General features: G+C 44.7%; 4 protein-coding genes across 6 annotated transcripts; 2 read left to right on the top strand and 2 right to left on the bottom strand.

Annotated features, from left to right (window-relative positions):
* Window positions 1-40: 40 nt before the first annotated feature.
* sst5 (somatostatin 5) lies at window positions 41-4,458 on the bottom strand. 2 transcript variants are annotated; one of them, XM_054800142.1, is made up of 3 exons: window positions 2,838-4,458; window positions 385-2,743; window positions 41-314 (listed from the first exon to the last, which is right to left on the bottom strand). In XM_054800142.1, exons 2-3 carry the CDS (start codon window positions 514-516, stop codon window positions 132-134), a joined length of 315 nt encoding a protein of 104 aa, XP_054656117.1. In that variant the 5' UTR covers window positions 517-2,743; window positions 2,838-4,458; the 3' UTR covers window positions 41-131. The 2 variants fall into 2 exon arrangements, with proteins under 2 accessions (XP_054656117.1, XP_054656116.1); XM_054800141.1 differs by having other exon boundaries at window positions 3,355-4,458.
* Window positions 2,605-9,000, top strand: LOC129194997 (uncharacterized). The gene is made up of 18 exons (XM_054800651.1): window positions 2,605-2,627; window positions 2,690-2,739; window positions 2,806-2,923; window positions 4,625-4,635; window positions 4,746-4,873; window positions 4,941-5,081; window positions 5,151-5,219; window positions 6,480-6,650; window positions 6,717-6,813; window positions 6,886-7,088; window positions 7,152-7,505; window positions 7,575-7,689; window positions 7,752-7,957; window positions 8,017-8,134; window positions 8,196-8,368; window positions 8,430-8,494; window positions 8,565-8,683; window positions 8,744-9,000. The coding sequence occupies exons 1-18, from the start codon at window positions 2,605-2,607 to the stop codon at window positions 8,941-8,943; spliced, it is 2,361 nt and encodes a 786-aa protein (XP_054656626.1). The 3' UTR covers window positions 8,944-9,000.
* Window positions 9,001-10,135: 1,135 nt separating this feature from the next.
* On the top strand, window positions 10,136-13,545 carry LOC129194766 (uncharacterized). Its single transcript, XM_054800140.1, has 4 exons — window positions 10,136-10,345; window positions 10,419-10,530; window positions 10,592-10,677; window positions 12,280-13,545. Exons 1-4 carry the CDS (start codon window positions 10,304-10,306, stop codon window positions 12,823-12,825), a joined length of 786 nt encoding a protein of 261 aa, XP_054656115.1. The 5' UTR covers window positions 10,136-10,303; the 3' UTR covers window positions 12,826-13,545.
* arhgef15b (Rho guanine nucleotide exchange factor 15b) lies at window positions 12,951-24,142 on the bottom strand. Of its 2 annotated transcripts, XM_054800130.1 has the most exons (17): window positions 23,895-24,142; window positions 22,381-22,444; window positions 21,608-22,085; window positions 18,778-19,623; window positions 18,654-18,696; window positions 18,518-18,570; window positions 18,182-18,420; window positions 17,945-18,105; window positions 15,976-16,128; window positions 15,779-15,905; window positions 15,490-15,564; window positions 14,863-14,955; window positions 14,609-14,772; window positions 14,337-14,501; window positions 13,956-14,026; window positions 13,739-13,843; window positions 12,951-13,511 (listed from the first exon to the last, which is right to left on the bottom strand). In XM_054800130.1, the coding sequence occupies exons 3-17, from the start codon at window positions 21,996-21,998 to the stop codon at window positions 13,342-13,344; spliced, it is 2,856 nt and encodes a 951-aa protein (XP_054656105.1). In that variant the 5' UTR covers window positions 21,999-22,085; window positions 22,381-22,444; window positions 23,895-24,142; the 3' UTR covers window positions 12,951-13,341. The 2 variants fall into 2 exon arrangements, with proteins under 2 accessions (XP_054656105.1, XP_054656104.1); XM_054800129.1 differs by lacking the exon at window positions 22,381-22,444.
* Window positions 24,143-24,310: the final 168 nt, after the last annotated feature.

Raw genomic sequence — 24,310 nt, 5'->3', positions numbered from 1 at the left:
GACTGACAAACTGAAAGGAAGCATTCTTGTTTAACAGACATTTTATTGAGTAAATTATTTGACTGTACATCCCTGCCACTTGTAAAATAGACAACACACACACAAGGCAATGTGAAGTAAGAACAACAAAATCAACAGGAAGTGAAAGTCTTCCAGAAGAAGTTGCGGCAGCCTGCCTTGCGCTCTCTCTGAGAGACAGGGAGGTGTCGCCGCATCACCCTGACTCCCAGCTCGCCCGCCAGCTCAGGGAGCATGTCGGCTCTTCTGGCTGCCAGTTGGTAGATGAGCCTCATCAGCAGTGAGCGAGCCAAGGCCTAAAAGCAAAAAAAAGGCTCCCTAAAAAACGTTGACACTTGGAGTGCATGATGTGATATAGTGTCCCACCTTGTCCAGTGCCATGTCCGCTCTGAGGGTCTCTGCCAACAGATCTGCACCACTCGGGGCGCCACTGACCCGCACCAGCAGCCCACCGGACAGCAGAACCAGCAGCAGCATGTGCACCTGTGACTGAAGCATCTCCACTAGACTCTTCAATTGGCGTGACGATCAATGCGGTGTGTTGGCGATGAGCTGATAAATAGCCTCCTTCATCCTCAGATCCTCCTCATCCTCCAGCTGACACCAGCACGCCATTGGCTGAGGCGAGAGGCTGCGGGGGAGCTAGGAGGTGTGTTGGAGAAAGTGTCACCAAAAGGAGATGATTTGACGCCATGACACAATTAGACACCTCAAAGCTCGGTTTTGTTTTATGTTTTTTTTTTCGATGAAAAGTGAATATCAAATGTTTTAGTTGTGTCACTCAGGATTAGCCGCTCCAGCTTCACAAGGTGTCCAAGCGCAACATGAGGCCTCGCATGCTGTGGCACTTTGTTAGTGACACACAGTGACTCAAATGTTAATGAGACCGCCTGGACACGACGAAGCAGGCCGACACTCCACCAACCTTCCTGCCGTCAGATTTAGTCAGTGGAGTAAACACCGAGAGCAATTATCCAAATGTCAGGCCATTGTTGACCGCATGTAAAGCTATTATCATGAATGAACTCACCCGGCAAATTCTTGACATTAATGACTGGCTGAACAACCTTTGACTTCCTTTTTCCACTCTCACGGATCAGTGGGATGACTTTAATCATAAAAAGTCTTGACTTCAGGTGGAGAGAGACTGCGGGTGTCCAGTGAGTGATCACATGACCTGTTGCTAACACCACACAAGCTAGTGTTAATGTGTTATAAGCTTGTCAGGGTCAATTTCAACATCCTCACCTCTCTGTCCATGTGGGCGGACAAGCTAACAAATGCACTGACTGGACACAACATTAGGTACACCTGCTGCTGCTGCTACTACTACTGCAAAGTCCGCCTTTAAAAGGATAATGGTTGAATTTGACAGTGACAGAGAGATATTAGTTACAAGATATGTTTATATTTGCAATATTTTGGCACTCTCATGCTAAATTATGTAATTTTGTATCATATAGTGCAGTTCAGTGAATAAATATTAAATGAATGAATTAGCCAGCGTTTATTTCCCAGTCTGTCAGTGTTTCAGTGTTGTGCAGTGAGGGCCAGCAAGGTGTTCTCTGGTGGCCTAACCACTACCAGAAGCACTGACGTACATTTAAAACTTCAAATCCAGTCTTTGCTCAATGAAACTGTATTAAGTTACAACCATCCATTACCTTAATTTAGTAGCATGCATTTATCACAATCATGGGCAGATTCACATTCACAATAATAGAAGCCCTCTGTCTGAAAATGATGCCCCAGGAGACCACAAAAAAAAAAAAATGCAAATGCATTATGCATTCTATTGAGTGATGGTTACCATCATATTTCCTCAGGTTGAAGTTAACAATAAAACATTGAGTTGTCCACATACAGTAGTAGATGCCCCGTACAGGTAAGACATGTCCACTCAGTGTGTGTCTGGAGCAGGTGTCTTCATTGCAGTGTTGTGTATTGCATGCTGACCATGCAGGACATGATCATCACCCTGCAGCTCAACACATCCTCCCCACCCTCTTGACACTTAATGGTGCTATCCTTCCTTGGCTTCAAATGACCCTTTTTTTCACCCAAAAATATGACAACACCACCACTGGCTAGCATATGTAACCAATAGTGGTTTCAGCAAAGAAATGTACAAAAAAATTCCATATTCTTCACAATTATGAGTTAAACTGAATGAGATTTGTCTTTTGGCCCGAAAAGGGAGTGGCGTTAATGGCTGCCACTCATGTGCGCACACATACACATACGCAGTCTCAGAGAAGCTATGAGAATTTGCAGTCGTGGGAGAGGAGAAGGATATAGTATGTTTGAAAGCAAGCGCCCCCAATGCAGTATTGAACCATGATTGACAGCACTTTTAAAGATGTAACAAGAAATAAGTATACTTTTCCACACCTAGGTGACGAAGCAGGCGTTTTCTTGTCACATCCAAAGACAAAACTCATTGATTGCTAATGAGCGTCACGCTCTAACAATGAGGGACCTCTGATTGGCCAGTTTATTTGATAATAAGCCTCACCTGAGTGAGGACACTTTGATCTTGTGTTGGTCAGGTGTAGTTTGCCAGCGCACAGACACTCACCAGCAAATATGGAGCCTTTCTTCTACTTTGGGTAAGAAGATGATGCTGAGAGAGACATTTAATATGCTTCTGCTTGTGTGTTTTGCCTTGCAGTATGATGTCCCTCCTGTCAGTGTTGGTGTCCTGTGATCCTGTTCCTGATGGTACCTGATGAAACGTAAAGATCAGCATCATGAGCATGCCTTTTAAGTGTGTTAGTGTGCTTGTAGGTGTTGTTCACATGGAGTGTCATGAGCGTTACTTCATGATAGCTGTGGATCGCTCTTTTGCTGGGGATGAAGCGCGCTTTGAGGCTGTCGGTAAGCCCTGCATGATATTAAAGCAGGGGTCGGCAACCCGCGGCTCCGGAGCCGCATGCGGTACTTCAGCCACCTTGTTGCGGCTCCCTTCGCCGAGTGCAGTGATTTAAAAAAAAAAAAAAAAAATTAACACCGAAATAGGGGACGTGTGCATTTCCGAAACTGTGAAATACCTGACTCATCGCAAGTCCGTGAATGCATCTAGACTGCGTTCTGATTGCTGATTGGATGAGCAAGGGAGGGGGCGGTAGTCTAGTGCATATGTCTATGGGCTAGTGTATACAGTGACTCTCACTGCGAAAGAAGTGAGGAAGTGTTGAGTTGAGTCTGAAGCAAGTTACTGCGCAGTAAACGAGAGCATAACATGTTTTATAAAGAGTGCCAGTAACACGCCAATCGCCGAGGTGGTGACTCTCAGAGGCAGGTCGTGTGCCGTAAGGAAGCCGACTGTGTACTCACCTTCGTGACGTGGGGTGGACATTCCGGAGCAACCGCACAATATATCCTTTCACTTTTACGTCTTCCAGAAAAATCTCCCAACGACGTCAGTAAAAGTCCTTACATTTGTCGCTAGTCCCTTTTTGTGAAGTCGCCAAGAGCGTTTGTAACGTCGCCAGATTTATCGAGAAAATGGCCAAATGGGCATCACTGGGCTACACATGAGATGGGAAGGAGGGGCAAGGCATTCACAGATGGGAAATGCATGAAAGAATATTTCATAAAAACATCAATCTATTCTCCAAATTCAGAAAATTAACAGGAAATTGTAAGAGTGCCTCTCTTCAAGGACAGGTCCAATAAAATGGTTATTGATGACTGTTCAGCACAGGCGTAAACACTTACGCAGATATGTGAACTCTGGGCTTTTTTTTTTTTTTAATGTTGAAGTTGACTACATTTTGTTTTAATTTTACATAAATACGGGAACCACTCAAAAGGGCTTACAGAGTTAAGTGTTAATGATTTCGAGGTAGGCCTACACACTTCCGTCTGAATTTTGTAACAGGTAACATTTAAAAAGTTTTAAAAGTTTATAAGCTGTGTAATGTTTAGTGGATCCAAACTTTTTTTTTTTCTCTTTCTGAAAGATGAGTCAAAATGGTGCTTTTGATGCTAAAGGTTGCAGACCCCTGCCTTAAAGTAACTCATTTTCATTTGAGTAGTCTGTTAGGACAGAGTCAACTGTATAGACAAATACACTGGACAGGAAGTGAGTTCTAATTGATATAACTCTCCGGAATCCACGACCTTGTATCGGCGCTGTATGCTGCAGCAGCATGATGATGCAGCCCCACAGACGCTCCCTTTCAACTCAAAGTGCAGACTTCACACTGTAGTAATTACAAGTCTTTTGAATTGTCTAAATTTTGATTTAAAAAAAAAAAGCTTGTCATCAAAAGCATTTTGGTCGTTTGGGTTGCAGAAGGAAAGGGTAAGCAAACACTGCCATCAAGTGGCCAGCTGATGCAGAGATGCACATAATGGCTTTGAAACTCCCACACAGGCCTGACCGTTCAGTGTTCTATTCATCTTTCTGGAGGTGGACAACTTTTTTTTTTTTTTTTTTTTTTTTTTTTTTGAATGGACACATCTGTTCATAGTAAATTAATTACTGTATCTCACTCAAGTTCTATTTAAATTAAAACATTTTATAGTTGCAGTCTAAGTTTGAAGGGTTCATTAAGGTAACCAACCAAGGCAAGAGTTTAAGGTGACATGCAGTATAAAGAAACACGAAAGGTAACGCTAAATCCTACCCTGGACTTCAAAGGGTTGAGGGGTGTGTTTTCAAGATTTTGGTCCATGTAGTGATGCAGCTCCAAGACGTATGCATGTGGTGCTTCTTCCAGACAGGACCGGCGTGTACGCCATCACGAAGTCGTATGCAGCCAGTTGCGGTTACAGCATCGCTGTTGTTCCGTCAAGTAGCTGCATAGAGCTTCGTGCGTCTTACTTCAGCTGCCACACGGCCAACCAGGTACCTGCAATCACACAAAAGCCGACGTGAATTCTGTTTTATAATTGTGATGATGCGGTGGTCTTAGGATGATCAAGTGTTCACGTTCAGCTTCAACCTGCTGGCGAGGTGCGATGGTGCTGAGGTGGTCTATGCTCTAAATAAGACCTGCTTGCCCTTGCTGCAGTGGTCTCCTCGAGAGGTCACCTGTGAGGTCAACTACATGGAGGTGGGTAACTGCTGTTTGTGTAGTGGCCTCCAGTGGTCCACTTCCAGACATTTGGTGCCTTCTCTGCAGGTGTCTGTGAGGAGTGAAATCACATGTGCTGCTGGGACACGGAAGGACGACTGGAACACTCTCACAACTGTAGGTTGGAGCTTTTTGAAAGGTCCCCTATTACGCAAAACAAACTTACTGATGTGATAAGAGTAATGTGTTACTTTTTGAGAGAAGACTCAAATGCGCTCTAAGTTTTTACTTCAGTATGTCCTTTGGGGGGAGGGAGGAGGGAGGAGAAACCTCCTTCCTCATGGAAATCCCATCTTTGATCCGCCCCAAGGTCAATGAACCAGCCCCATGTTTACACTCACCACTTTGTAAAGAGGCAGGCTTTGCTACGCATCTGAAAATGATGCCTGGTACTCTGCAAACGGCAGTCATTCAGCCAGACGTAACAGGAAATTTGATCGTTTTTCTTCAGCACATACAGTAGGCTAATCTCGCATGGTGGTGCTGTTAAAATGTGAGTACAATGTTAGCACTGTAGCCCACCTAGCTATGCTAGCTAGTGGTGTTTGACTATTTGTGATGGGATTGGAGTTTTTGTTTTAAGATGCGTGTATTTGGGAAAATTTTGGTTTCATTCCAAATTGTACGACAGTGGCATTTGGTGTTGGAGGTTCCAGCTGTTTACAAGCTAGCAAAATTTCGTACTTTTGAAGATTGCTGCACTAAAAACTTGTGATGTACGTGGAGGGCTTTTTGTACTGTAGACTTCATTAGCTTATTGAACAATTTATAGAATGGCAAAGCAGGCTTTGCTACACATCTTAAAATGACACCTGGTGTTATGCCAACCATCAGTCGGCTGACGGAGCTGTGTCATGATTTTCGTAAGTGAATGGGCTAACGTAGCATGATACAAATGAGACCGCTAACGTTTGACTTTGAAGTTATGATAGACTTTACAGTTTTATTGAAAGTCGTGGCTGAATGAAATCAGCGATATTTGACCGAGGTTCCAACTGTTTGAAAGCTAGCAAATATCGCACCGTAGGTCACTGAATTCAAGACTTGTGATGTCTTGTGGTTGCAACCGACTTAACGGGGTTATTGAACAATGTATAAAATGATGTAAAGCCGGCTTCGCTATTGGTGGGATGCCTGGCGATCTAGCTGTAAGTTTGTTTTTCTGTGAAGAGGCTGACCTAGCATGATAAAATACGACTGTTGGCACTGTAGCTCACACATCTATGGTAGTGTCGCTAGCATTTTGTGTCTCAAGTCGATAGAATGCAGTGGCGCTTCTTGGAGACTGTCAGACACGGCAGCTCATTAGCATTAAATCCACAGACCTGCTAAACGGCATGTTCCTAGTGGGGCAGCCTTTGACATCTTCCTTGCCAGGCACACGCCTCAGCCACTTCAGACTGGCAGGTGATGTTCCAGAACGATGTGGAGCAGATTGCACCTATGAGCCTCTCAGATGCTCGTGAGCGAGGTTACGTGTTTGAACTGACCGACGGCAGGCTGGTCTTCCGTGCACCCTACGGACAACCGCACGCCTTCATTTCCATGGTAACAGCACTGTAGTGGTAGCGGTACAAGTCTAAAGGGCTTTAGTGCTAACAACTGTCTCGTCAGGTGAATGGCATCCCTGTGGAGGTGGTCCATGCTACGCTGTTTTCCAGACAAAGCTGGTTTGTCATCATGGTGGACCTGCTGACCACCTGCTCCATACGTATGTATCTGCTTTTTAATACACCCCCTTAATGTTCAACGCTGTCCAAATGATTCAACTTCTCTCCAACAGACGAAGGCACTTTTGAGGACGGTCATGTGGTTTTTGAGACCCCTGAGGCACTATACCCTGGTCCTGATGCTACACGGCTCTTTGTTGGACTGAACAGTGAACTCCTCGAGCCTTCAGTCTTTACAGATAGAGAGGACATCGTGATTAAGAACAACACTGTCCAGATCCGAATCCCCTTCAACATGGATGGTGGGCACAGAAAGGTCAGTCGTCAAGGTCAGTGGTGGCCAAAGTGGTTCAATAAGATTGACTTGTTCCTCCTGTAGAGCGTTGCAAGCGGTGACCTCTACGAGTTCTTCACCTTCCATCTCCACATGGAGCAGCTCTTTGACGATGAGGAAGAGACCAGGCTCCGCCTTCACAGGATGCTGGTCACACCTCTGCTGCTACACCCTCTGTTCACCCAGAACCAGACCGTGGTGGAGGAACACATGTTCACAGTTTACCTGGGCGACATCCCCGAGGATGTGGAGTTGTTGTCTTTTCAGCTCAATGGACATGAGATTCTGTGGCCTCTTGCCAACACCAGCTCGTACACAATCGTTAACGTTGTCCAGCCAAACCATCAGCATGGTTACATGCTGAAGGTGCCTTTTGATGACCCTGCAGTTTCACAGGAGGTATTTATTTTTTCTTACACTATAGGTCAGCTGAAGTTCCTCACTCCATTAGGTTTTTCCCTCTCCTAGTTCTGTGCCTTCCATAGTGTGAAGTACAGTCTGGGCATAAACTACACTCTTCGCGTTCTCCCTGAAAACGAGCTCTGCTACCACTCCGTCAGTGTATCTGCACTAACTGATGTCTGTAAGTCAGCTTTGGGCTTTCAGGAGCATTGGTGGATCATTTTAATAACCATTTTCATCTAGCTCCTCCAGTCCTGGATGCTGCTTGCTCCGAGACTGGGATCACCTTCAGAGTGGACCACAGGCCGTTGGACTTTCTGTGGTTCTTCAGTGTGGGTTCAGAGGAGCTGACATCAGAGCTGGCTGCCCAGCGAGGCTACAGGATGACAAACGACAGCCACGCGCTGCAGGTGGTTGTGCCGCTCTTCACGCAGGGCTTCCAGTATGAGGTCAGTCCTAGAATCTGAGCTAGCGTAGAACTCCAGGTACGAGTTGCATTCTGTTGCAGGGAATCACTTTGAAGGGCTTCTTGGGCACTTTTGAGATCCTTGTGAAAGAGCGTCAGACATCAGCTGTGCAGAGGTCCATCACAAAGACTTGTCCCTTCACCTCCTCTGAAGTCATTGGTAAGACATCACTGGAAAGACTGATGGACCTTCTCATGTTTGCTGACACTCGTCTTTGTAGCGTGTTCCATGGATGGAAGGATGACTGTGCTAGCAGACTTGTCTCTAATCACACCGAGTGGTGCCACTCCATCGAGCAGCAATCTGCTGGATGTCTTCTGTTGTCCAGTAGAGGCTGACAGCACCAGGGCGCTTTTCTCCTTTCCACTCAACAGCTGTAGCTCCAAAGTCAAGGTACTAGGACCACTCCCCCGACTTGCTACAGTCTGCAACAGTCTCTCTCGTTCCTTTGCAGCTCTACAATGGAGAAGTAATCTATGAAAATGAGATTTTCTACTACAGCAAACATGCTAGTGAGAGGTTTGTGCATGGGAGTCATGCATCTCTTCAGTTTATTTGCATGGTACACTTGATGTTCCTGTTGATGCAGGGTGGTGGTGCAGTGCACATATCCTCTGGATGGCCTCCACAGGCTCTTCTCCATGCACAGGTTTGAGTCCGACAGCCCAGGCAGTGGTAGAATCATCCACAGCAGTCAGCCCACAGCAGGTACTCGACAAAAACAAAACTGCACCTCAGTCATCATATGAGCATTTCTTCTTTTGTAAGCTCCACTCAGGGCCACTACAGTTCTCCAAACGAGAGCTCCTGCACCCATGAGAACAAGCGGGGATGCAAACGCTAAGCTGCTGGCCTCCTATGGCAATGTTCGCTACTTTAGGGTGTTGAAAAGTAGAAAACCTCACCCTGACAGAAGGAAAGGTCTCTTCTTTCAAGCAGTAAAACGGGACTTTCGTCACAGGGGCTGACGTGGCAACATTCAAATGAGATTTTTTTCTTTTAAAGAAATAAAAGTAAAGCTATTTTAAACTGAGCTTTTTTTGTGGATTGGTTATTCAAGCACAATAGTTGGCTAAGCTTTTAACACAAATTTAAAGTGTGTGTGTGGAAGAAAGCTATGTAAATGGTGGCTACAACAACTGGCCACATTAGGAACTCGTGCATCTAAGAGCGTGGGTTGAGCAAGCCAAATATTTTGGTATCAACACCAAGGGTAGTGTCAGTATTGGATCAATACTAGCACGATTGCAATTTTTTTTTTTTTTTTTTCCAGTTCTTGTCACAATTTGTCTTGTTTATATCGTTTTAAAAACTTGAAGTCATTGATCACAGGAGGGCTTTGAGAGCAAAATTCCAAAGAATTTTCACGCTAATAGTTTGCTTTTTATTTCTCAAAGGAATGAGTATTTTGATAGTGTATTTTTACTAATACTTTATGTACATTTTTGTTTGCCTAAAATCTTTGTCCTTTTTAAAAAAAAAAAAGATATATATCAGTTCAATGATCTTTAATAATGGCAGGTATGGGTATCGGCAGTAGGCAGGGGTGGCCACCCCCACAGCTGGGGGACAATTTCGCATTTCACTGCAGCACACAACTTTTCGTGTGGAGGAGCTGTCAAAACGTGTCTTGCATGAACTGCAAGCGGTAAGTTTTTTTTTTTTTTTTTTTTTTTCCCCATGATTACTTTGGTCTGTTCCGGTCAAGTTTTCCTCACCATGTAGACTTGTAGACTTTGGCTTAAATTCTGAAGCGTGGTTCAGCACATAAGTCTGGTGGAAGCTCTCTGTAGCAGCATGAGTGGGCATGTAAACCAAGGAGTCTACAGTTAAAACAGGAGTGCTGATGGACATTCACTTCTGTATTATGCCCTGTGCGGGTTTGGCCTCCATGATGGGGAGCAGACTCCAGAAAGTTTAATACATGCTCAACATTTACCTGCACTCGTTAAATGTTGGTTGGCAGGTGAAGGTAGTGGATCAAACCATTTAATGTAGCTATGGGGGGTGGTCGGTCAATATGGAAGTTTACTTTTGGTCAAGGTGGATATTTAACTGCTACCAAATACAAGAGATTGTTTTAATCGTTTTCTGACTATATTTAAAATCACAACCAGATAGCAAAATTAGCTTACCTATTTACTGGGGCCCCTGTCAGTCAAGGGCCCTTGGAATTGTCCTAACTTTCCGGCGCCATTGAATGGATGACATTGCCCGTTGTAGCTAACGAAATGCCCCCTGAGCTGACACAGAACATTCAGTAAAATAGCCAGAGGAGGGCGCTAAAGTAATCCCGAGCACTTCATCTTGCTTCACCACAAGGCTTCCATGACACCGTCAAACTCCACAAAACAAACTATGAGCGACGATGTAAGTGTTTTAACTGCGTCTAAATGCATGCACGTTGTAAATGTCTAATTAGTGTGGACACCACCTCAAACAGACGTCCCACCGGGCTGCTATCCTGCCCCACTGCTCCAACAGGACCCTGCAGCACCCTTCTTTCATGCCTCTGTACATGGCTGCTAAAGGCAGCTTGTACCCTTTCCAAACAGGTGAGTCGGTGTTTATTTGCATTCAAACTCGTCAGCTGCAGTGACGTTGGCTCCTGTTTAGTTCCTTACCTCAGCCCACAAGAGGTCTTCTACAATGAGCCAACCCACTGGGGCAAAAGGATCCCCAACACTGTCGCAAATTTGGAGGTAAGAGTACCCTAGACCCCGCGACCCTAATGACGATTAGCAGTATAGAAATTGGATGGATGGATGGAGTACCCTGGGCTGAGAGGGTTTGGGAGGATTTATCTTTCTGGTGATGTAAGGCACATATATTTTACTTTTGTAAAAAGGCTTTAAAAATATTTATATTGTATAGATATTTCGATACAAAGCATTGCGTTATTAGCTATTAGTATCAACTAGTGATGGGAAACTCGATTCCTTTTACTGGCTCAAGTTTTTATGAGTCACTCCCTGAAGTGAATTGGTACTCAATTCGCTCGAGTCACTCATCACAAAGCGCATGAGCAACTGATTTGGTCCTGTTGAAGTTCTGCACTTGAGTCTTGGTCGAGCACCTGTAATGCAGCTCGGGCAGGAATGGAGAACAAAGTCGATTTGAGGAAAGGACCAGATTTGTTGCTTTTTCACGGGATATCATTTTTACAAATGCAGTTAGAGTAATAGTTGCTGGTTTCCTTTTTTAATGTAGCTGGCGGTAGCAGAGGTGAGTATACACTCCTGATCGAAATCTTAAGACTAGTTGAAAAATTGCTACAATTTGCATTTTGCACATTTGGATCTTAACGAAGTTTTAAGTAGAGTTACAATATGCAAAAACAAGAAGGGGAGTGAGACAAAAAGCAATTTCAAAAAGTCATTTATTGAAAACAACAAACTGAAATAGGCTGTTTATCAGCTGATCAAAAATGTATGACCATCGCTCAAAAAATAGCAAAAAAGTCTCCAAACCAGAACAAAAAATGTTCTCAGTAGGACTCAGTAATGAGTAGCTCCACCGTTCTTGATAATCACTTCAAAAACTGCTTTGGGCATGCTTGATGCGAGTGTTTCTAGTGTTTCCAGCAGGCTAGTGGGAACATTGCTCCAAGCGGTGAAGATGGCCTCACGAAGGGCATCAACTGTCTGGAACTGATGGCCATTTTTACTTGCTTTTTGTCTCACTCCCCCTTCTTGTTTTTGCATGTTGTAGCTCTACTTAAAACCTCATTAAGATCCAAATGTGCCAAACGCAAATTCTAGCAATTTTTCAACTGGTCTTCAGATTTTGATCAGGAGTGTATGAACAAGTTAACAAGAGATGGGTACCCGTGAGTCCCAATTCAGTAAAATATTTCAGTTTTGCACGAGACGCTCATGACTTGCATTTCTATAGTGTCAACAGATCACCTTTCTTTTTGTACAATGTACCATGACCCTAAAATGGCCCATGGGCTGCACTTTGGACACCCTGATTGAAGCGTTATTTCGAACATTAGCACATAAAAAACAAGCCAATGTCAGTAATGACATTTTTTTACATGCCTTCAAAAGTTGACAAAACATTCAACATGAAGTACATTTCAGAGCTCATTCCAAAAGGTGTCGTCAGTCTACATCTAATATATTGCTCTAATTACTTACTGGCAGTGAAAACCCCAGTAATTACCTACTGCCAAGGAAAACCCCAGTAAATATAGTGTAGATCCAGATTGTTAACATTCCAAGACGGGGGATTTTTCAACACTTTCTCAGCATGCATGGGAATGACAAGACAGCTTACCTGGAATTCCCACTTCTCTCTAGTCGGAGTTGAGTTTGTTTCAGCTCAACACTCGACCGCCGCTTGTGTCCTGCTGTGAAGCTCCTCCAAAGCAAGCAGACCCCAAGCAGACAGACTCCAGCTCCAACGTCAGTCCATTATGTGGTCCAACCCAGGCGGTCATTCAGCTGAGCTGGGATGAGATCCTGGCTATCACTTGTCACCTTAAACTGCACCACCCGATGGAGGTGGAATCAACCAGCACTGCAGAGCCTTCGCTGGCGTGCGGGGACACCAGAGGCCTTGGGGAGCATTCTGGCTCGGCAGCAGGAGAAGCAAGAGGAGATGCCAAGGAGGATGGAAGATGGTGCGATGCCGAACTTGAGGCAGCTCACACCCTCATGGGAGGCTTTGGTCTGGGAGACGAGGGCACAGCTGTGGTTCAAAGGTGTCTTGATGGAGGCACAGAGGAACCTCAAAGCTGCAAGCCAGAATGGATGGAGGTCATGCTGACAGATGCCGTGGAGATCTATGAGGAGTACCTCATACCTCTTTCCCTGCCTTTTCCCTATCTTGTGGATGCTGAGTGAGACGTCCTCCCGTCTCTTTGGGACACATCATAACAATTAGTTTGCCCAAGAGACAAGCTGTTCATTGGTTCATGTGCACATTTGACATCTTCAACAATGACTTCATATACACAAAAACAAGCACCTGACTCGCTAGTTACTTTTATTGTGTGTGTGTGTGTTGTAAACCTTCTAGCAGCATGTTGTGGATTTACACAAATAATCCTTCACAAAGCTCATCTAGCAAGGTGGCTAATATGACCAGTTAGAGCTTTAGATTTGTTTTTTTCGCTTCCAAACATGACAGGAAGAATTTTTTGTTGGGTGCTACTGTTTGTGCTGCTTTTGTTCTTGTGTGTTTGAATTGTTTACAATGCGATTGCTACGACAGCCACACGATCACACACACATTAAAGGATGTTCTCTTTACAGCACCTCCTTGAAATAGTCCAGTTCAAGTTTAGAGGTGATGATCGTGTCCATTGTGTCATCACTAATCATTGTAAGTGGGCGATGTAAAAGTCAACCTAAAAGGTCCTAGATCAAGTTACGGCTTCTGCCGTTGGTCACCAGGCTGGCCGCCTGAATGACTCTGTAGCGCTCCTTCAGGTTGCGCCGCCTCACGTGTTCATTGGTGATCTCAATGATGTGGTTATCGGGGAACCAACCCTTCTGGCCGTCTGACAGGCGGATCCCCTCGAACCAGCCTGGGGGTCGGGAGGGACAGCAAACACAGAAAGGGGTGGGGGAGGAAGGGGGGAGGGGCAATTGTAAAGGTTTTTCTATTGTTCATGCAAGAAAATAAAATCAGTAAACTGTTAAAAGGATTGCGGCAGTAATGAGGATGACAAGGAAGCAGGAACGGAGGGGCTGTGTTAGTGATGTCATCACCGCGTGTTAGAACGAAACTAAATCCCCGGAACCTTCTTCTCACCCTCGTTGGTTTTGCGGATGACGTTGACGATCTCAGTGGGCTCCAGGCTGAGCTCGTCGGCCTGCTGGGCCACGTACTGCTCCACACACTGCACCTGAGGACAGTCTGACACATACACACACACACACACACACACACACACACACTCAAATAAGACAATGAAAAAACACCAAGCAGATGTCACTGTGTGTGGTGTGTGTCATATAGATGTGCTTACCCCAGACGTCATAGACCACATCATCTTCCTCCTTGCTTGGGAAGGCCGCCATCCACCTGTGCATGTCTGGCCTGTCAAAAAAAAGGGAGTTTATTGGACTTTAAAAGTTCCCAAAAGGTCACTTTTTTTGCACTTTGAGCTGGATAAATATCAAAAAGAGGAAATGGTCATTAAAAAAAGAAGACTCTTTAGACTATTTTTAACACTTTGGTGTCATTACTGTTGCCAGGGAGATGTTTGTTGGCAGGATTTTGAAAGAAAGGGCATGGACAAACCACTGTTCCACTGCAATACATTGTCCTGCACTTATGAAAAATAATGGGAACAACTTAATGACATGCAAGGAGGTGCTTCTCCAAATGAGAATCTGGTTCCTCTCACTGGGAGGGGGCTTTGATGAGGCGCTCCATCAAGCGGCCATGGTGGTTCTCCAGCAGGGTGAGGGTGAAGCAGTTCTCATAGGGCCCGCTGCTCCTGTCCTCCTCCAGAGGCTGCACCTGCACCAGAGAGCGATGGGCATAGTCCAACACCACAAAGCGCTCGGCACTGTCGAGACAAAGAGTGGGAACGGGGGGTGAGGCAAAGAAGCAGCAGTGGCACTTTGTAGCACTATTAGAGGCAATGGCACCCCTCAAACAAATCATGTGTCTCACCCCCTCTTGACCGTGTTGGCCGTAATGACGAGCAGGTCGTTAAAGAGAAAGAGGTAGATGGGATTGAACTTGACTCTCATGTTGAAGACGGTTCCTCCTCGTGACATTTCCTGGAGCTCTCCCTTCTTCTCCAGGAATCGCGTCTGGGAGATGATGGGAATGGCCTACAAAAGACAACGTATGATACAAAGTATCAAAGAGAGTATGATACAAATATACAGTATGAAAGCCAACGCTGTGCTGTGTTCACTTACCTTGAGCTTGTCAAACTCCAGAGTTTTAGAGATGAGGATCAACTCCTCCATCTGTTTCATCTTCCCCACCTCTGTGTTGCACTCGTCAATGATCTGCGTGCAATTAATGTCAGATGATCACATGGCTCTCTGGATGCGTGAATGCTCAGACACACAGGTAGTCTGCGGTTTATGACGTTTCGTTGTTACGACTTAAAAACGTTGTTTCGCTCTAAGTGGTTTGATTCGTAAATAAAAGACTAATTAGATGCATGTGGCAGAAGAATACATAGTTGCGTGTAGCTACGCTGAGGAACGACAACGTCAACCCTTCTACCCGTTGCCGACCACGCTTCATTATGTCTCGCAAGCGTGAAGCTGACTCCCCCGATAAAGAAAAGAAAAGCCACCACCACAGAAGTGAAACCAGACATCACAAAAATGCTCAGCCGCATGCCCGGTCCAAGCCGCTCAAGGATAAAGATGGTGTCCTTGACCATATGAAAGGATCTGCACCTATGAATTCGACAATGATAACTTGCATCTTTTTTTTGTATTACTGTTTTCATTTAATTTTATATTTCAGCTTTTTATTTTTGTATTTTATATGTCCTTCATGTGTTCTGTAAGTAAGATAGGAGCGTTTACCTTTGAAACAGAGGTCAAAGCCTTGGAGGCCATCCGCTCCTCTTTGGTCCCCTCTTGTGTCCTTTTCAGGATGTTCTGCAACAACAAACAAGGACACACCACCAGAATGCAAACATAAATTATCAGTTTGAGGCGTGTTAAAGACTACAGTGACAAAGGATGTTGGAAGGAGGATGACGATGTACCACGGCACGACACAGCGTGACCGACTCTGACTTTGTGAATTTCTCTTGGAGATCAATAAAGTGTTCGGGTAGCTTCACTTATATTCTGTACACATGTCGCTCACCTCAATGAGCATTTTGATGCGCGTGATCCGCTGGAAAGGCAGCAGCAGGAAGGACGTGAACGGCAGCCGCTGGCACTGAGGCGATTCTTGGAGGCGATTGATGATGGTGGCAAACGGCTTGTTGTTCCTATGGCGCAGGCACACACGTGTTATTGTACGGAGCCGGGAGGTGTCCTGACGGCGGCAACGAGACGTACATGAGTCTCGTGTAGGTCTTCTCCTGGTAGATCTGGTTGCGCACGTAGTCAATGTACGCGGGGAAGTTGTGCTGGGCGTGGTAGTGGATGATGTCGCAGATGTCGGAGAACACGATGGTCTCAAAGATGCGGTCCTCCAGGTCCTTCAAGAATCTATGAGCATGTTAGGAGGAAAAGACACATTTTTTGTTTTTTTTATGGGTGCGTCCATTATTCCAGGTTTTTCAACATTCGCGGGACAATAGCTAGGGTTTGGTATCGTTTACATATTATCTGAACCAGTACTACTAGTACCAGTACCAGTACTAACCAGTAAAAAAAACAATACCTTTTTATTACGTAATTTGGTGACATGCAAGTTGAACACAATGGTAATTTAAATACTGTACTTCAGTAATATAAATAAAATGATAATAAATTCACCACAAATTGCCATGATTATCACAACAAAACCAGCAGCAATACAGAAGACAGAGAATGTGCAAAAACACGACCTGCTTGTGTTATAATGTTGATGTTCAGAATTTCAGTGTTCGTGAATGCACCGTGCTCGCTCTGAGTGTGATTGGTGGATAATGATGATGCTGTTGTGACGAGCGAGCGTCTTTGTCACATACACAAGAATGGAGAGGTGACAGTGCGCAGGGATATGGCGGGAGACAAATAGAACGCCGAACGATTTGTGAGATTTGATTTTTTCGAGTAGGCATTTTTGTCCTGCCGCTGAGTGAGTAGGGCCCCATGAAATCAGTTTCATTTTTCCCCAAATTCCATATTATTTTTTCCTAAATTCTGTTTTTTTTTCTGTTGACATTTTTTTCCTTACATTTATTGATGCAATATTTTTGCCCAGTATTTTTGGATAATGTTTCATTGCTACAAAATCCTCAAACGATCATATAAGTGCTTGTGGTTAAAAAAGACATAGTTGCAGAAGCAATTGTTTTATTAATGTGAGCTATTTTTTTTTAAAGACACCCTTATTTTATTACCACTATTAGACAGGATGTGCGCCACTCTTATTTTGAGGCCGGAAGTGTGGTGTGTGTTGAAAATGTATTTGGACTTGCTAAGTGAGATAGTTAGCTGGGTGCCTCTTGCAGGCGTGGCTGCCAATCTTATTTCACGCATGGAGTCAGCGGGCATCCTAAAACGCTCGATTACGTTACCTAAAACACAACTCATACAGCCTGAATGGCACACACACAGCCACACTAGCATGCTCCGCTAAGCTAACCCAGCCAGTTTACACTGGCCATTGCTGTACGTTAGCTCTCACGCTCACAATCACACTCGGTGACAAGTAAGAGTGTTTTCGCTGACTTAGCCGGTGTTTCAGTTTGCCACCTCAACATGTTTAGTTCAGCTCGGGGCTGGTTAGTGTTTGTGAGGACATGCACCTATGAATGAGCGGTCCGCTGGGGAAATATTTCCCCACACAAACGTTCCTTCTTCTTACGATTACAGCATTTCATTCACAATATGTCAATTTCCGCAGGATTCTGAGTTTAACAGTACATTCCTCTTTTATTGGCCAGTTCTGCGATTCCGTCCGTGATTCCGTTAATGCGGAAATTACAGGGCTCTCTGTGAGTGCGACAGGCAAAGCTGCACCTCGCTGGTCTGTGTGGTTGTGTGTGGGGGAGGGGCCAGGTACGGAAGCGACAGAATCTCCGCGCTGCAAAAAAAGTTAATATATCGGTTACATATTCACCAACTTTGATTAATTGATGATCATCAGCTCGCCGATAAATCGGTCGGGCTCTCCATTGAATTACTTATAAGGCGCTACTTAATATCACCAGGTGCACTGCACTGCATTAATTTAGGACCGAAAAGAGGCACCGATAACTTCTTCATTTTTTTGGTCCAGTTACTACTGTTTACATCGGGACTGGTGCCATTATGATACTGAATTACACATCCCTAGGAACAGCAGCGATCTACTGTATTCCCTTTCCCCTCTTACCTCTCACTGACCTCACGGACCCTCAGGATGTTGGAAAAGAGGGTTTTCTTGTCCATGAGGACCAGCGTCTCCTCTAGCTCCCGATTTTCCAGGAAGTGTTCCGTTAGCACGTGCAGCGACCGAAGGTAGGAGGTCTCCGATGTCAAAACCTCAAACATACTCTACCAGGAAGAGCACAATGTCCAAGTTCGGATAGAAAGAAACAATCCTTTGAGTCAATTTGTGCAACTTTCTCACCTCCTGGTACTTGCACTGTTCGGCTGTAAGCTGCTCCAGGACGCCACTTTCCTGCACCGCTGGGACCTCCCGCCACAGGGTGCTCTGGCGTGGCGCAGGCATCGGGCTGGTTTTGGCGTTGCGGCGGCTCGGCAAGTCCATGACGTAGTCGGCGCTCGTCTGGCTGATGTTCCGGCAAACTGTCTGCCGGCGGATCTCCTTGGTGATGACGGTGGCCCGGTACGTCTGGTATAGAGGCTCTGGAGGGGTCACATGACAAGCACGATGGTGTCTATATGTGTACTGCATTTGTTTTATATTTTTGAGACTTTATTTTACTGAGTTTTTTCTCCTCACCATTTTGCAGGCGGGACTTCCAGCTGTTGGAAACCTCCGTCTGGATGGGATGCCTGCAACAGGAAGACAAGCAAGTATGAAATGGATTAACACAGCTACAAGACTGGTGTTGTCTTTGCTCGCTGCTCAAGCTCACACTTCTTCCGTCGGCTCCTCCTTCCCTCCTTCATCGTCTCCTTCTAAAAAGGTCAAGCACATGTTGATCATCATCCACAATCACCTCTCAGAGTTCATAGTGAAAGTGCCTGTGGCTTACACACCATTTTTCTGTGCACCTGTGTGACTGCTGCCCTTGCTCAGATCTGTCTTTGGAAGCAGCACTGGGGTTCTGTGAGGCAAAAGGGGGCTGGTGTGCTGTGGAGTGCTGCCATTGCTGCTGGGGGGTGAGGGTCTCAATAAGCCCCACTCTTCCACTGAAACCTGGGGCACGAGGCAACGAAAGTCCTGAGGGATGGGTATGCGGGGCGGGATGGCAGGTGGCACATCATCTCCCCCTGACCCTGAAGCGCTATCCATCTGGATCTCTGGAGGCTTAGAGCGGCGAGCTGGTAAGGGCACGTTGACTTGAGGACCATCCACCTCATGTGTGGCTTTCTTATTCTGACCAGGATCAACCGTACAGATGACCGACTCATAAATACCTTCTTTTTCTTCTTCTTCTTCTTGGGGGGCTTTGTGGTTGACTGGCACGAGCTGATTCTGTTTTGTGGAAACAAACGGTCCAGGTTCTGAGCATTTTTTGTAATGCTCGCCGATTATAACATCCAACGAGTTGTGGAACTTTGTCTTTTCTATCTTTGTCTCCCCGCTCTCGACTGCCTCGTCCTCAACTCCTTCCTCATTGCACTTCTCTTCCACCTCCACATGGTTCTCGTCATCCTTCCATTGCTCCTCCTCCTCCTCCTCTGAGATGCTGCTTTGCTCCTCCGCACCCACTCTGTCGTCCTCCCCTTTCACTGGCACCCACACAAGCTTCATGCCGGGTCGCTGGAGGTGGCACACGCAGCTGCAGCTTGGGTCGCAGCAAGAGCCAGGAGTGTCGTCTGGACCATCCTCGCCCGCTGCTTTCCCGGCTGGCTGAGCCTCCACCTCTTTCCCGTCAGGCTCTGCAGTGGGGAACATCAGCCCTTAGGACCACTCAGATGTGCACCAATAGGACACTCTAACCACCACCACTACTCCACTTTCGTTTTTGACTGTCCAGTCAGCACAGTGTGCAAGTGGTGTCTTCAAACATTAATGGACAGTTTAGAGGACTGCTAGGCTAAAATCCAACATGGATAAATTGGAGAAAGGGGTGCGAGGTTGTCCTTTACGCAAACAAATTACTGCATTTTATTGTATTTTTACTGCAGTATTTGTGTGTTGACTTTAAGCTGTAAAGTACTCAAGTCTGTAAAAAGTGCGAGAGAAATCACGTCTTACTAGTTATCGAATATCTTTAACAGAATTTTTCAAACTTGCCTCATGAATTAGATTACTATTTTTTAATCTGTGAACCAAATTTGAACGATACATGCTTCCTTGCCAATACATGATGAAAGAGTGTTGCACTTACTCTATATTTTGATTTAGTATATTCATCAAGAACTTCTAAACAAAAAATATGTGTTTTGACATAATTTTCCAACTCAGCAATGTCAATACCGTTTTGTACAGTAAATGCATTGGGTTACTCACTTCTCTGTTTCTAAATTGAAACAAAGAAGTGATGTTTTTTCATAGAGGGGAGTAAAAAACATCACAACTAAAAGACAACTCACAAATTATCACCGGTTGTGTTATGTTCCTGTTTTGTTGGGGCAGGCATACAACTGAAGGTCACTCATTGGTTAAATTTGGCTCTTGGCCTTTACACTATTGCGATCGTAATTTGTTTGCGCAGCATTAAAACATACATAATAGACTTTCATTAAATGTGAAACTAGTGAAGTGACCAACAGAACCTGTTCTTGGAACACATGTGCCACACCTACAGCATATGGGAATTCACAAATTAGATCTTTTTTTCTAGGGCTGTCAAATGATAAAACATTTTAATCAGTTTAATCAAAGTTTTTTTTTATTTATTAATCATGATTAATCACCATTAGCAACTATGTCTGAAATATGCCCATTTTTACTGTGTTTAATGAACAGAAAGATCAATGACAGGACAGGATTCTATATATTTGTATGTATTAACAGCTCCAAATGAACTGAATATGTCAATCAAGCTAAAAGATACCACACAAGTCTAAAAATCTATTTGTCTAAACTTGTGTCTTTAATAGGAGCAGAACATTTGTTGATGGACATTCACACTTTAAACTGTGTTATTATGAGCAATGAGGGGTTGCGTTCAAAGACATCATGTAATTTAAGGTAAATTTACTTGTGTTCAGTGGATTTTCCAGCATACTTAAATGTACTTTAAATGTACATGTACAAATTGTACATCCGAATTAAGAGTTACAAAGTGAGTGATAAGACTATCCACTTCATGTTTTTCTTTATCTTCCTGTTTATTTAAACACACACACACACACACACACACATTATAAAGCCCTTTTAGTGATGTTTGGAGTGTCCCTGAATGCATCTTGCGTTCTTGTAATGAGAATGAGGAAGTATTGTTCCCAGGATGAAGGGACTAGAGACGTGTGTGAGTTGGAGATACATACAGTGTATGCTGTTGGAATTGTACTGCTGTTGATGTGTTCAGGTCACAATGAAGTTATAAAAGTGCGTCAGACTCTGTGTGACTGTGTGGGGACGCTCCACTGTGGTTCCGCCTGCCGTCATAACAGAGCGTGCTTGCTCTGGTGCAGATGCGTTAATTACAATTTAAAAAATTAACGTAATTAATTAAATAAATTATATACCGCTGTTAACACGTTATTTTTGACAGCCCTGGTTTTTTCTGCACCCAATTAGTGCACACATGCGCACACACACGTGTGCACACACGCACACAGACACACGATATTGACTGCTGACAAACTCCAGCAAGACCATTTTTGTTGGCGTCAGACTCTCCCTTCAGAGAGATGCCTATTTTTCCTGAGCGAGATATTAAAGATGAGCTTGCACGTTTAAGGCGGTGTGTACCTGATCGACTTCCTTCACTGCAGTTGCTGTCGGCGTCCTCTGACTCGGTGCTCTTCACGTGCGGCAGGCGGGTTCTCTTCTTTGGCAGTGGAGGCGGCCCGCCAGCGACGGGTTTTGGTTTTATCATGGTTGGTTTAATCACGGGCTGCTTTCTCATGGGTATCCGTGGCACTGGCTCCACGCTCTCTGCGCTTTTGTCCAGCGCAACGCTGCTTTTGGTGAACTTGTTTACGATCCTCTTCACATTCACACTGGAGGGGCTGGAAGAGCGCTCGCTCTCATCACACGGTGGAAGCGAGGCGGTTCGTTCTGTCGGTTTCGGGGGGATGTCCGGACGAGGTTTGACCTCAGCTGACTGGGATGCGGACTGCTGAGATGCTTCCTGGGACATGATTGATTGGGGAGGATGTCTTCTCTGATGACGTGGTTCCAGTCAGAGGCCAGGCTCTGAGTGTCCTCCTGAAAAAGTCATCCACACCTGGTGAGACGAGGGAGACAAATGTTAGGGTAACTGAGGTATCTGTACTAAATGGGGCAGTGGTTTGCAGGGTTGAGAAGGTTCCTATCTGAAGAAAAAAAACAACAGGCTAACAATGAAAGACAAAAGTGCATTAAAAACAGGTCATTTTACATAACCCTGCTCACAGACAAACACAACCAGTATAGCAGTCCTTTGTTCACCCTGGCATACTTCTGTAATACAATCAGACCTTGAGCTATTATAAACAAACACAACCGCCTCAGTGCCTGAAGAGGAAAAATGAACTTTGTACCATCAAGAGGTCCACTCCTTATCCCTGCAGCTCAAGGACTCAAACAACAGTGCCTCTGCGAAACCTTCCGAAACAAAAAAATGTTTTATTATTAATGACCTCTACTCTGAAGATGTATCGCATTAATGGCTGAATGCATCAGAGCATACAAATCAAACCCCGCAAAAGTGGCAAATTGTCATCATCCTATAGGCCAAAGAATGACGTCAGCTGTGCTAATACTTGTACAAACATATGCGAGTCATGGCCGGAATCACGCTGACAAGACAGCTACCGAGGTAAACACTGGGGAAGAATAATTGCAACATTCAGCTGAGTAATACCCACGGCTGATTCATGTAGTTTATTAAGCTTTGTATATGATTCACCAGGTGCATTCACTCCACTTAAAACACTATTTTAAAATAGCAGTGGATAAACCACAAAGATGAGTTCCGGCCAGACAGTGCAACATCGGTGGCTGTTTGTTTTTGAGAACGTAAACCATCTCGTCAGACCAGTTTGGAGAGCGACGTGTGCCACCAACTCAGTCAACTTGTTCCAAAAAGACAGGGGAAGGTTTCAGGTTGCCTTTCGCATTTTTTTAGGAGCTAAATGATTTTAAACACTACTGAAGCATGACTGTCTAGATTTTACTGTTGTCTATTGTGCACTGAGCTACAATATACTTCAGTCTCCAGACATTTGGACAGTAAGCGCTTCTGACATCTCTTCTTTTCTCTCCCTTTGTACTATTGACCTGGTTAGTTCAATAGCTACTTTCTCTAGTTGAATGGACACTGAACACACACTCAGGCTGGGTCAGTGGGACACTCATTCATTCCTGGGAAGTGTGGGTTCGTCCTGTAAATTCAATATGTATCAAATATGGTATGGCGCCTCAAATCAGGGCAGCCTGAGAACAATCCTTAAGTGCTTCAAAGGCCTTCCATTAACACAATGCTGTGTGTGTATACCATCTGTTGTGGAAAGCTATGAGTCAGTGTGCATTAAATGGGTGGGTCGGGTAGGGGGGTTTAAGAGCTGACAAGCATCAACATTAATGATAGTAGACGGAAGAGATCCACATTCCGAAGAGAGAATGGAAACATTAAAAGCTTGCTTCTTCCTACTCCTTTTCGAACATGTTTAATTGTGGAGGGGGTAAACACGATGTTCCTCCGTGTATCGTGTTAAGCGTGTTTGAAACAAATAAACCATAACCATAGCATTGTGCAGCAAGCTTGCAGTCTCACGATGAGACCATTTAACCGTCAATTAGCATACTTTGCATCCAATTTACAGATGACAAACAAAGCTGTTTTTCTATTCCATTACAGTCTTCTTGTGCATGTACTCGCAGTGTCTAGAAATGTTGTTTCATGATGTTTCACAGTTACACAAGTGGTTCAAATGTCCATTTTTTAAAGCCCCGGAGGCGGATAGGTGCGTTCAGTTTCGACTTTCCACAGCCCCAGCATAGTTTTCAGTTGCGAGTCAATTTTAAATAAGTTTGTAAAACAAAGAGAACTCACCAGGATGGTTGAGACGAGTGAAAGTATCGCTCTTCAGTCATTGGGCTCTAACATTGTTAGCCTGGACAACATTAGTTACTAATCTGAGGTATTAAAAGTCCATTCGTACGACAAGCTGCTTTAAAATACAAAACAAAATTTAAAATGTCACAAAAGAATGTTTAAAAAAGAAAACATCGATCACTCATGGATGTGTCTTCTTTGTTGCCGGCAAAGAGAGTGTGAGGAGTGGAGGGGAGCCAGGACAACAACGCCCCCGATGGACTACAAGTGATCACTCTAGACACGCCAAAGACTCTTGACAGGAGACCAATGCACTTCATTTTCACTTCCGTAGTACGCCATGCGCGGTTTTGCCACCATGATGGTAAGCAGAATCCTGAAACACTATTAGACACCACATATGGTACTACCCA

The sequence above is a fragment of the Dunckerocampus dactyliophorus genome, chromosome 15, assembly GCF_027744805.1.
Source record: "Dunckerocampus dactyliophorus isolate RoL2022-P2 chromosome 15, RoL_Ddac_1.1, whole genome shotgun sequence".
Classification (NCBI taxonomy): Eukaryota; Metazoa; Chordata; class Actinopteri; order Syngnathiformes; family Syngnathidae; genus Dunckerocampus; species Dunckerocampus dactyliophorus.
Note: the sequence above shows the minus strand (reverse complement) of the source record. Positions and strands in the feature narration are given on the sequence as shown.